Raw genomic sequence first — 13,021 nt, 5'->3', positions numbered from 1 at the left:
GCATAACGGGATAAACCCATCAGCGACAGCCTTAAAGGGCTACGCCTATATTCATAGAATCTGGGGTTACAGTACGTAACCAACGTTTTGGCTGTTCTCTTTGTCCAGCCTCCCTCATTGTTAGACCATGGCTGAGCACGTGGTCAACCAAAGTGGCTCGGATCTCATCAGAGATTACGGTGCTTGGCCTTCCTCATCCTCATCCTCCCCGTTTCACTCCTCTTACTCTCACTCCTCAGGCTCTGTTTGTTTCCAATGCTGGCATCCATTGCTCCAAAACAGAAGACCTCACCTGTTGCCTTTTTGTGCTGAAGCTCTGATCGCTAATAGTAAAAGTGTGTGAACGGTGTTTGCCGATGTGATGAGTCAGTGTAAAGAGTAGGGTAATACATTTTAAAATTGCTGCATGAAGTTGCTGCATGAGTTACTGTACATGTGGTCATTGTGTCTCAAGTACCAGACTCAAGTATCAAACTATTCAGAAAAACTGTAACGTTGAAATATGTTGTTTTCAATATTTTCCAGCAAAGTCTTTCAGTAGCATTCACATGACACTTTTACAGAAAACTGAACAGAAACTTAAATTATTCTCTTTTTCAACATCAAGGTTTTGAAGACAGTGTCTCATAGTGCTGTTCCTCAAACATGAATGTTAGTAAATGGTTTTATTGTCAATTCTGATAAAGTAAAATATTGTATTGTTCTTACTTTAAATTTAATGCAACAAGAACAAAGAAAGTTGTTCTGGTAGAAAGCCAGAGGCCAGGCACAATATTCACTGAATTAATGCAGATGAAATAACTAATGCATGTGTACACAGAACACTAAAGCCCAGGTGGATCCAACAGTTTTCTTCCTACAAGTGGTTTCATTTACAAACTGATGATGAGAAAATGATTGAAAAGCCAAGAACGTGTGTGTGTGTGTGCGTGCGTGCGTGCGTGCGTGCGTGCGTGCGAGTGCGTGCGTGCGTGCGAGTGCGTGTGTGTGTGTGAAGCGTTAATTGAATTCTTGGAGGTGAGATAACGAGAATGCAAAGACAATGACATCAAACATCGTTAAACAGCGATCATAAACTCAGAAAAATGTCCTGTTTCTGATAATTCAACACCTGAAAGTCGCAGCCAACATTTTTTATTTGTTGATGTTGTTGCATAAATGTAACTTGTTCTAAATCAATCTTATACAACACACACACATTCAAAGATGTACCGTATATTGGAAAAACACATAAAACTCAGCCTGTAGCTGAGATCTGTGCAAAAACATAACCACCTTTTTTTTTAAATACACAACCACGTTTTGTTTCTTTCGTCAACATCCACGCACTCATTTTGTATTTGCACCTTCCTGTCCTCAGCACACAATCAATACACATAAATAATGCATTCAGATTTATATTACGCCGTGCAGATTAAGCATCAATCCCAGCAACAGGCTGAATTTTATGTCCCACTGTGTCATCCCCTGCTTCTTGTTTAACACTTAACTTTCCAGTGTATGATGTTTTAATCAGAACCAGGAGTGCCAAAGTGAATTACAGCTAAATATTTGTATTAAATACTTTTATTAATCTGTCTGTCATGGCATACACATACATAAATTTAAAGGCTTCACATTCCTTTAGAGAATGCATATTACCCATCTAAAAGATGCAACAAAAGAAAATAAGGAAAAAGTCAAAGTACAGAGCTCAGGTGAGGGACTGGTAGTGAAAATATTTCCAAGGCTACTATTTATACTAAAACAGGTCAGATTGTTGAAGGTTGACAAATATTTAAATGGTGAGCACGGATAATACGTAGCAGTTTTTTTTTTGTTATAAGAAAGCTTTTTATTCATCAGTTAAAATCATCCATCCATTATCTTCTGCTTGTTCTGGAGTCAAGTCGTGGGGGCAGCAGCTTGAGCAGGGAAACCCAGACACCTCTTCCAGCTCTTCTGGGAAGACTCCAAAGCATTCCCAGACCAACTGAGAGACGTAGTCTCTCCAACGTGTCTTGTGTCTCCTCAGGGTCTCCTCCCAGTAGGACATGCCCGAAGTACCTCCCTAGGGAGGCGCTGAGGGAGAACCCTTGCCTGAACCACCTGAAAGTAGACCGACCGGTAAACAGAGGGGTTTGCCTTACAGTTCAAGTTCCTCTTCACCACCACGGACCGGCACAAAGTCTACATTACTGCAGATGCTGCACCAGTTTGTCTGCCAAGCTCACGCTCCATTCTTCCCTCACTCGTGAATAAAACCAGAAATACTTGAACTCCTCCACTTGAGGCAGAACCTCAATCCCAACCTAGAAAGGGCAATCCACTTTTTTCCAACCGAGGACCATGGCCTCAGATTTGGAGGTGCTGATTCTCATCCCAGCCTCTTCACACTCAACTGTGAACTGCTCCAATGAGAGCTGAGGATCATGGCACAATGACACCAACAGGATCACATCATCTGCAAAGAGCAGAGAAGGAATCCTGAGGCCGCCTAACTGGACTCCCTCCCGCTGGCTGCACCTTGAAATTCTGTCCATAAGAGTTATGAACAGAATCAGTGACAACGGGCAGCCCTGGCAGAGTCCAACTCTAATCCTGAAGGGGTCCGACTTACTGCCAGCAATGTGAACCAAACTGACCAGTCCGTAACAACAGACCCTCAATTCCATATTCACGGAGCACAACCCACAGTGTACCCTGAGGAACACGGTCGAAAGCCTTCCAAGTCCACAAAACACATGTAGATTGGATGGAGAAACTCCCGTGACCCCTGGAGGACCCTAGTGAGGGGAAAGAGCTGGTCCAGTGTTCCAAGGCCAGGACAGAACCCACATTGTTCCTCCTGGATCTGAGGTTCAACCACTGATTGGACTTGCTTCTCCAGTACCCCAAAATAAACCTTACCAGGGAAGCTTAGGAGACTGATGCCCCTGTAATTGGAACACACCCTCCTTTCCCCCATTTTGAAGAGGGGAACCGTCACCCCAGTCTGCCAATCCAGTGGCACTGCCCCCAATGCCCACACGACATTACAAAGGCATGTCAGTCAAGACAGCCACACAACATCCAGAGCCTTAAGGAAATCAGGGCGGATTTCGTCTTTCCCCAGAGCCCTGCTGCCGCGGAGCTTTTTAACGACCTCAGTGACCTCAGCCACGGTTCTGGACAGACCAACTCCAATCAATAAAAACCAGTTTCATAAAATATTCTAAACAGTTTTGTTACTCAGGAAAAAGCAGAATGGAGGGTCCTGCAGCAGTTGGATGCTCAGTTATGTAATGGGCCACCATGTGGAGAAACATGTGCTTTACTGCCTGTAGGATGAAGTCCACACAGTTCTCACCTTAGCAGTATGAAATATTCTTTATGCAACATCCATGTGGTTCTCTTTACAGCAGGAACAGTGAACATGGAAGACATTTTGTTTATCCTACTCTACATTTCAGTACCCTTTATCTTTATAAAGTCAAATCATGGGTCAAAGAAAGTCCGCCTTCTTTCTGCTCTATCATTTATTTATTCCTTTAACATCAGCAGTGACTTCAGAGAAGAAACTGATGCTGCTCATCAATCTGGGAAGGGTTAGGAAGTCAATTCCAAACTATTTGGAGTCCATTATTCTACAGTGTATAAGATTAGACACATGTGGAAAACATTTAGGGTAAATGCTGGTCTTCCTATTAGTGGACCTCCCAGTAAATTCACCCTAAGGTCAGACTGTGCACTGCTCAGAGAATTGGGAGAAACTCAAGAGGTCCATCTCAGACTCTACTGGCCTCAGTCAGCAGGTTAAAGGTTAAAGTTCATGCAGTGCAAATAGAAAAGGACTAAACAAGTTTGTTTGGAAAGGTTTCCCACGACCAAGCATCTTCTCTCTAAAAAGAACATGACAATTTTATCTGCATGAACCCCACGAATTATGGAACAATGTCCTTTGGACAGATGAGAGCAAAGTAGAGATGTTTATCCATAATGCACAACACCATGTTTGGTGAGAACCTAACAATGCATATTGACACAAACATCTCATGCCAACAGTCAAGCGTGGTGGTGGATGGTTGATGATTTGCTTTTTGACACCGCGCAGTCACTGAGTCGACGTTGAACTCTTCTGTTTACCAAAGTAATCTAAAATCAAATGTGAGGCCATCAGTTTGACAAGTGAAGCTTGGACCAAACTAGGTCATGATAAAACAGAACAATGATATCTAACACAGCACTGAATTTACAACTACCATATTTTTCAGACTATAAGGCGCACTTAAAATCCTTTAATTTTCTCAAAAACCAACAGTGAGCCTTATAATCCAGTGCGCCCTATGTATTAATTCTAGTTGTGCTTACTGACCTCAAACTTATTTTATGTGATGCTCAAAAATATGTTTGCAATGGTCAGCAGCCCCCTGCTGACCCCTTATCTACTCATGCGTCTGCTCCTCATGCCATGTTTCTACACAGCTCTGCCCCTTCATAACATGTTCACGTTTCCTGTCTCACTCTCAGTCCCTCCTGCCAAAGTTGTTGCCCCTCATGACAATCTTTCTGTTCCTCAGTTTTGCTCTGCCTGTCGCCCATCATTGCTCACATCAGCTCCTGTCAGTCAACCGTTCACCACGCCCCCTCAGCCTGAGCACAGCAATCAGCTTTCATTTCATGCTGTTCAGCTCCCTATATAAGTTCCATGCTCACTCTCTGTCCCTGCCAAATTATTATACCTCCCATGGTCACTAATATCAAGCCATTCTTGTTCCTGTTCATACCTGTCGTTCATGCCTTGTTCTCTGGATTTTTGACCTCATGACTTGCCTTATGGATTCTCTGTTTTTGCCTACTCCTCATCTGGTTTTGGACTCTGCTTTCTGACCACGGTATCGACCCTGTTTCTGATTATCACGGCTACGTCTCACAGATCACAACTTGGCTCTGGTTTCTGCTCTCTGCCCTCCTGTTCATGACCCCTGCTTCAACAACCAGACTCCACTATTGGATTTGCCCCTTGAACCACATTATTGCAGCTTTTCTCTGCAGCTGCTCTGCACCAGGACCAGTGACGTCATCGCTGCAAACTTGACAGGTGACTCTCACTCTCCACCTGCCTGTGAAGACCTGTCAACACAGCTGATCCTGACTTCTCACCCACAGCCAATAATAAATAAAAACTGTTCTTTTGTATTTCTGTCTGGCTTATTCTGAATCCAAATCTGAACGTGACAATGTCAAAATGTTTTAGTTTCAAAACAGACCCGTTCATTAACACTGTGCCTTATAGTCTGAAAAATACAGTAAATGGCTTAAAAGAAATTAGAAATTAAGGTGATACAATTATCCTGTTGAAATCCAGACCTAAACCTGACTGACATGCTGTGGTGGGACTTGTGAAAGCTGTAAAGAAACAAATGACTGCAAACTCCAATGGAATATGCAAAAAAAAATATTGGGCCACGCTAGTGACCAAGTGAAACAACTATGTAACTGTCATTGAGAGTGATGAGCTTTTAAATCAGGGTGTAGATTTGGATGGTTTTTGAACCTGCACAGACCAGCTCTGTTTTATTTTTGTCCAAATACCTAAAACCTAAAACTCTAGAACAAAAAAAAAAAGAGTCTGGGGTTTATTTTTGACTGTATTTAATTGATGTGTATCTGTTAGTTCAGAAAAAGGGAGGCACCCAACTGAAACTGCTCCTGTCGTTCCCAAATTATGGACAAGCTTTGCTCAAACCCATGAGGTAAGACACGTCGCCCTGATGGAAAAACTCTGACACCGCTTGAGAGTTATTAAGTTTTATATGTGTATTTGTTAAACAGACAATCCAGAGATGCTGAGACAGACGTGAACCTTTTTTACTTCTCGGACTTTGAGAGGCACAATGCAGAGATCGCTGCCTTCCACCTTGACAGGTACAAATGATTGTACACACTGTTAGCAGGCAGCCTGGGATCCTCAACAGGTCACTTGGCTACAATGATGCATTCATGAAAATCCACTACAGTAGTCCCTCGTTTATTGCGGGGGATTTGTACCTTGAAGACCCGCGATAAGTGAAAAACTGCCAACAGTAGTCAAAGTTCACGTTCAGTTCAAGTTCAGTAAACTTTGTCATGACATGTGCCGGGCTGTAATCACACTCATCACCTGTTACTCCCTCCTTAAATGAACAATTTAAATTTAAATACCGTAACATTTTAAATAAACAATTCATGCAGCATGGATTGTTTATTTAAAAACACTACAGTATTTCAATTTAAATTGTAGAGAAGAGAAGCGCAGCAGGACATCGAAGGGTTAGCTCTTCACGCAGCTCTGCAGCATGGAGCAGAAATGCTCTTCTTGATCAATTACACTGAAACAACTGAACATAGAAGTTCTAAAATAATTTAAAATAACTTTTAACACGTTTGTATTTTGTGATTATGGTGATTTTTACGATGCGATTTACTTTGAATTTTTAGTCGGAAGACAAAAGTCGATCGGTGCATCTGGACAGCAAAGGGTTAACTCTTCACAAAGCTGCTGCAGGAGAAATGTGTGCATGACATAGAAGGAGATCAGCTGATCAGCTGCAGGAGGGAGCTTTCTACTGCACTTGTGGGCTTCACACACGGTGCAAAATCATTTAAAATAATTGATTTGAAATAAAAATGTCATGCCGATCGTGCGGCTCATCCATCAATCAGCCAGTTGTGTGTCATGTCCAATCTTATTTTGAAAAACCGTGCTAGAGCGACTCCGTGATAAATGAGCCGTGAAGTAGCGAGGGACTACTGTACATGTATCTGAGTCAAACTTAGTCATTCGGATACAAATTAACTATTAAATGGTGCCGTTACTATAGGACCTACTTACAGGGGCAGTGGTGGCACAGAGGCTCGAGAAGGCGAACCTGTGACTGGAAGGTCACCAGTTCAACACTGAACCAACAACATCAAAATGTGGGTGGAAACGTTGGGGCGCCCACACCTGCCTCCATCCTCATTTGCCCCACTTAAGGCCCTTCAAAATGACTACAGTATCGCTAGTTCAGACACAAAAAATCAGGCCAACTAGAAAGAAGGACTGCAAAAGGGTTACTCGTTGTGCCTTTGAGCAGGTCTTTCACCTTCCTGCACCATTTGAGCTGCTCAGCAGCCCAGAATCTAAAATAAGAAGCCATGCATGCAGGTGACTGAGCACAAGAAGGTGGTGTACACTGTAAAAAGTAGGGTTTGATCAAGCCAGGGACATCTCACTGGAGGGGCCACTGATTGTTGCTTTTGTCAGTGGGAATGGAGATTCCCCAGCGTGTACATGTACATAAGGCACAGTGCCATTATCAGTACTAAACCTGAAACAACTGTTTAGCGTGGTAGTAGAACAGTAATGAATTGAGCTTCTTTATTCATATACATAGAGTTTTGCTATTTATCAAGAGGGTAATAATGGAAATATATTCCACTCATCAGAAGTAGGACTGCTACATTTGTGTCTTGTAGATTCCCTAATCTCACTGTAGCATTAAAGTTCAAATGACATTGTTACTGGGTATAAAAGAACAGAAAATGGTCAAGACATCAACAAAAACAGAAAACTCATTGCATCATTAGCTTCTTTTGAGGAATGGGAGCTGAGAACAGCAATGTTGAACTAGCATCCAAGTAAAAATGGGTAAAAGATAGGATTCTGAGGGTTTGCTGTGATTGAATGAAGTGCTGGTCAAAGATTTTAAGAAACATCACTTTTGTGTTTTGTGATCTTTTTTTCCCCCAACACTTTATAAGTTTGTGTCGATGAGCAACAGGAAGGCAGCAGTTATTACTATCAATGAACAGTCCAGTGAAAAACGAAGAGAACAGTCGTGTTCTGGAGCGGCGGACAACAGATTTTTCCATCTCGCCAACAAAGCTGTCCAAATGTCCTGGTGGGCGATGCATGACAACCAAAGAAAGGTTTAGCAGTTACCATACCAGTTCAGCTGTGTTTATAGCTGTGAGAATTAGATGAAAATGTTCCCGTGAAAGAAAATTATGTAATTAAAAGAAATTACATCATTGAAGTTAAAAAGATAACTTATTTTTTCCACCACCATTTTCCTCCAGTGTCTTTGGGAACATCTGTAAGTGTATCCACCTTTAATTAATTTTTCGTCCTCCATCTCAGATTACTGGGCTTCAACCGGATCCCTCCGGTGGTTGGTCGACTTATCAATGTCACCACAGAGATCAGAGATACTACCACTGACAAAAAGCTCTCTAGAACCTTCTTTACTTCCCCTGGTATGTATTTGGATGCCCATATGCAAATAAAGTTACAACAAAGAGCCCTGATTTCACTGAAAGTCATCTCTCCCTGACTCCCTTTAGCTGGAAATGTGTGTTTCTATGGCCAGTGTGAATACTACTGTTCAACAGAGAACCCAGTCTGCGGTCGGCCACATGCGCTGGAGGTTTCCCTGGCTACTATGTTGCCTGACCTCACGCTAGCTCCCCGCAGGTCCTGGAGGTCGCCGTGGAGACGCTCTTACAGTCGAACAAAGAAGGCACAGTGGGTACACTTTGTGTATTTCAGCCTCTTTCAGAACAACTGAGTCAGCACCATAGTAAAATGTATTTAGTGTATGCAGTCTTCGTTTAGGTAGGAAAGCAACAGCAGATCTTCTTGTTGGTATTTTGTGGTAGTACTTGGTTTGCCTACTGATCCATGTTGTGAATTATTTACCAGTAGGAGAACATATAGAAACTGAAGTGGAGTATGGTTCTATGGCATTAGTCAGCATACAAAGATGATAAAAGGACTGAACTTGTATTGATGTCCAACCTTTCATGTTATGAGTTTTTACTGCCCTCTAGTGATATTAAAGAAGAATTGCAACCCAATTCCAAATGTGTATCTGAGTGTTGCTGTTCTGTTTGAATAGTTTTACTAATGTGTAAAACAAAAAGCTACGATCAAGTAAGTTCAGAGTCAGAGAGGTTTATTTGTCATACACGCCACGTGTGGTACATGAGGTGGAACGAAACTGTGTACACAGGGTCCCAGTTACATCCAACAAAAACACAAATTGTAAAGAAAAACGTTAGTAAGATCCGGGTCATGAACCTAGAATATACTACATTCACTAAACTAATGGTACAAAAACAATGCGCCAGAACAAGAGCAGCACAAACATGAGTCTGTGTGAGCAGACGAGGCCCAATGATCACAGCGACATGAAATAATCAGCAGCATCATGGATAATCAGCAGCACATATCAACAACCAAGTGATATTACTGTGATTTTTCACAGTGATTTTTCTGGTTAGAGACTCATGAGTCTAACAGCCTCAGGGTAGAAGCTGTTCCTCAGTCTAGTGGTTCTACGCTTAATGCTCCTCAACCTCCTTCCTGAGGGGAGCGGGGCAAAAAGTGTGTGTGCTGGGTGAGTGGGGTCCTTCATGATGCAGGTGGCCCTCTTCCTGCATCTGGAGGGTTTTTTTTTTTTTTTTAAGAAAACTTTAGCAAAAACAAGTACAAACAAATATGGCAATTCACAATAGTGTAACTCTAAAAAGGGCATAACAGAGGCAGACTTCGATACGAAAAAAAGGAAAGAAAGAAAGAGAAAAGAAATAAAATAAACTACAACAAGGGGTTTTATGTTTTAGGAATAGGATTAACATGCATTGGTGGGCAATTCCATTAACATTTCATACAGGTCTTCATGTGTTTCAATATATTTCAGAGATTTCAAAAATAGATGGAATTCAGATTAAAAAAATGTTAAAGACTGGGGATGATTTTAGCACTCTGTGTTTCTGAATAAAGAATTTTGCCAGTCAAAATATCAGATTACAACCAAGTTCCATTTTTTTGTTTTCCAATAATACTCCAAATGTTACCATGTCTCTGGAAATCGATTCAGGAAGTGTAATTTTCAGTGTGATCCATCTTTCTAAGTGATTCCAGAATATTTTGGTTTTGTTGCATTCATAGAAGATATGCTCTATTGTTTCTATATCCTGTTCACAGAATGAGCATTTATTGTCATCAATATTAAAACAATTTCTTAGTAGCTCTTTGGAGGGTCAACTGCATTTAAATTTTTAAAGTGTGTTTCTTTAGCCTTTGGTTGTATGGGGAGTTTTAAATATAGAGTTCTTAACATTTCTATTGATTTTTTTTTGTCAAATTTGCAAAGTATGTTATTTTTATTTATTTTCCCAGGGAACAAGGTTTCATTCAGACAGCTTCTAGTTGTGTGGTAGTTGAATTTTTTGTCAGTAAATGATATTCCATTAATAGATAGATTGGGAAAATGTGGGGTTTTGGTAATGCTTTAATTAATTTGGTAAATTCAACTTTGGGGGGATAGAATTTATACTTTGCACAGAATTGTTCATAGTTTAACATGTACCCATTAACGTCCATTAAGTGTACAACAGACCAAATGTTCTTCTCCATCCAGTCTTTGTAAAATAATGACTTATTGTGATATAGTATGAATCTGTTATTCCATATGATAGTAGAGTGTGGTGAGTAATTATGTAGGTAGATCATTTTCCAGTATAATAACACTTGTTTATGGAACTCTGGTAATTTGAAGGGCAATTTATGATAATTGAAATCTTCCTGCATCTGGAGGCGTAGATGTCTGTGACGGTGGGGAGGCTGACTCCAACATCTTCTGTGCAGCCTTCACCACTCTCTGCAAAGCTTTTCTTTCTGCAGCTGTGCAGCCTCCATGCCACATGTTACAACTAAGATACAAGATTTCACACAATAAAAACCGTTTTTGTGCATTTAGGCAAACAAAATACTGTTAAATAAACAATATATCTTAGATCCTTGTATACCGTTTCTTTTTATGCTTTATATTTTTGCTATTTTTGGGTGTAACTGGGACCCTGAGTGCACACTTTTGTTCCACCTCATGTACCACGTTGTTGCGAATGACAATAAAAAACCTTGAACTTGGCGATTAAAAGTTGAAGTATACCAACAATTAGCTGAGACCATTGTTATTGATACTGTGGTGTGGCTGGTCATTGTCATGACCTGCTTTTAATTTAGATTTATGACAAAGAGCCTCGAGAAAGAGTTTGTGTTGTCCAAAGCTTTCGAGTTTTTTAAGTTCTGTTGCAATGGACCCTGACAAGATCTGGTAACCCCCTGAAAAAAACAACTGAGAAAAAAGTCCCATATTGACCTCAGATACACACAAAGTACTTAATTTTGAATAAACTTTTTTTTTAACATGATAATTAGCATGAGTGGTAAATCTTTTTAAGATGTTTTGCTGCCATTACATTCACAATTACCTTGTTCTTTCTTAAGAATGGTACAAATTCTTAGTTTAAACATTTGTTATATATTGCAAATAAAAGTACATACAATATAACATAAACAATTAAATGTATTGCAAATAAAATAAGATTTATGTGATTTTCAAATCAGTGCATTCTGCTTTTACTTCTATTTAACATCACAAGTTTTTGGGAACTGAGAATGTGCTGCAGGACTGTGTGAATATATGAATAAGGAAATTATTTCCAGAGAGTTCTTTAGGACCTAGATGAGGTTAAAAATAAATTATATTCATGCGAACCATATAGTTTCTTTACCTGAACGTCCCGTCACTGTTTTCTGTAGGTGGGAAAAGGACCCAGCCTACTGCAACACGGTGAAACAGACGCCTCCTTACAACACCGCCACCAGGCTGGTGGATCTCATAGACATGGCGGTTCTGGACTTCCTCATGAGTTCGTTATTTCAGTTATTTATTTGGAACTTAATGTTTACCTCTACTTTTATCCTGAAGTAAATATTTGATCGTAGTAATGTAAAAACAATGCCAGAGTTTTAATTGTTAATATGCACTTTGATGAAAAGTGAGTGAAATACTCGTGTTTTTCATTCAAAGGCAACATGGACCGTCATCATTATGAGACTTTTGAGAAATTTGGAAATGAGACTTTTCTACTTCATTTAGACAATGGACGAGCGTGAGTAGATTACATTTAAATTATCAGCAATACTGCCTCATATAACCCAGGTGCTTGCCTGGGTATATACTGGATAAGGGCCAGGTAAGCTCCTTTATGGACTGCTACAGTTTAGTTGTTAAACCTAACCTGCTACTCGGTGATCAAAATAACTTTGTGTTTATGTTGCTCTCAATCTGCTGTTTGCTGCTATTTTCCAGGTTTGGTCGTCACTCTCAGGATGAGCCGTCCATTCTGGCACCTCTGACGCAGTGCTGCAGGTAAATCTATCAGCCGTTGAACTATAGACCAGGGGTGTCCAAACTTTTTCATGTGGGGGCCAAAACTGTCAAAATGGAAATACTCGCACGCCACGAAAATGTGATTTTTAGATTTTAAAAAAGCATTCATTTTTTGCAGCTCACAACTATGGGGTGCCGTTTGTGAAGTTGCACAGTTAAAAATTAACATCAATATTTTTGGTTTATTTAGCTTTTAATAAAAAAAGTATAGTTGTTGTTTTTCAAAGTCATATTTTCACCATGTTATTCATACATTTATAAATGTCATAGTTCTCAACTAAATATTTATTTTACAAGATAAATATTTAGTTTAGGAATTAAATGTTTAGCTTAGAAATTAAATATTTAGTTAGTAAACTAAATATTTAGGTGTAAATTAAATATTTAGGTGTAAATTAAATATTAATTTATACCTAAATATTTAGTTAGTATTTAGTCTAAGCTAAATATTTAATTCCTAAACTAAATATTTAATTTGCAACTAAATATTTAGTTCTGACGTAAATATTTAACTAGCAAGATAAATTGATTTTTTAAATTTAACTAGGAAGTTAAATATTTAGCTAGCAAGTTAAATATTTAACTAGCAAGTTAAATACTTTGGTCTGAGATAAATATTTAGTTAACAAATTAAATGTTTATTTTGGAAATTAAATGTTTAGTTTGTAAAATATATATTTAGGTCCAAGCTAAATATTTAGTTAGCAAATTAAATATTTAGTTTAGGAATTAAATGTTTAGCTTAGAAATTTAATATTTAGGTAGTAAACTAAATATGTGGGTGACCTAAATATTTA

The 13,021-nt window shown here is 39.5% G+C and overlaps 1 protein-coding gene across 1 annotated transcript in view; it reads left to right on the top strand.

Annotated features, from left to right (window-relative positions):
• LOC119422098 (extracellular serine/threonine protein kinase FAM20C-like) overlaps positions 1-12,207 on the top strand; it is a 26,226-nt gene extending 14,019 nt beyond the window's left edge. Inside the window, exons 3-9 of the mRNA XM_037689445.1 lie at positions 5,636-5,714; positions 5,794-5,886; positions 8,123-8,238; positions 8,326-8,506; positions 11,591-11,700; positions 11,862-11,943; positions 12,144-12,207. Of these exons, the coding sequence (XP_037545373.1) occupies positions 5,636-5,714; positions 5,794-5,886; positions 8,123-8,238; positions 8,326-8,506; positions 11,591-11,700; positions 11,862-11,943; positions 12,144-12,207 (725 nt within the window). The remainder of the gene's footprint in view (positions 1-5,635; positions 5,715-5,793; positions 5,887-8,122; positions 8,239-8,325; positions 8,507-11,590; positions 11,701-11,861; positions 11,944-12,143) is intronic.
• The last annotated feature ends 814 nt before the right edge of the window (positions 12,208-13,021 follow it).

Source organism: Nematolebias whitei, chromosome 15 (assembly GCF_014905685.2).
Source record: "Nematolebias whitei isolate Nwh7 chromosome 15, NemWhi1, whole genome shotgun sequence".
Lineage (NCBI taxonomy): Eukaryota > Metazoa > Chordata > Actinopteri > Cyprinodontiformes > Rivulidae > Nematolebias > Nematolebias whitei.
This window is presented reverse-complemented; position numbering and strand designations above follow the sequence as displayed.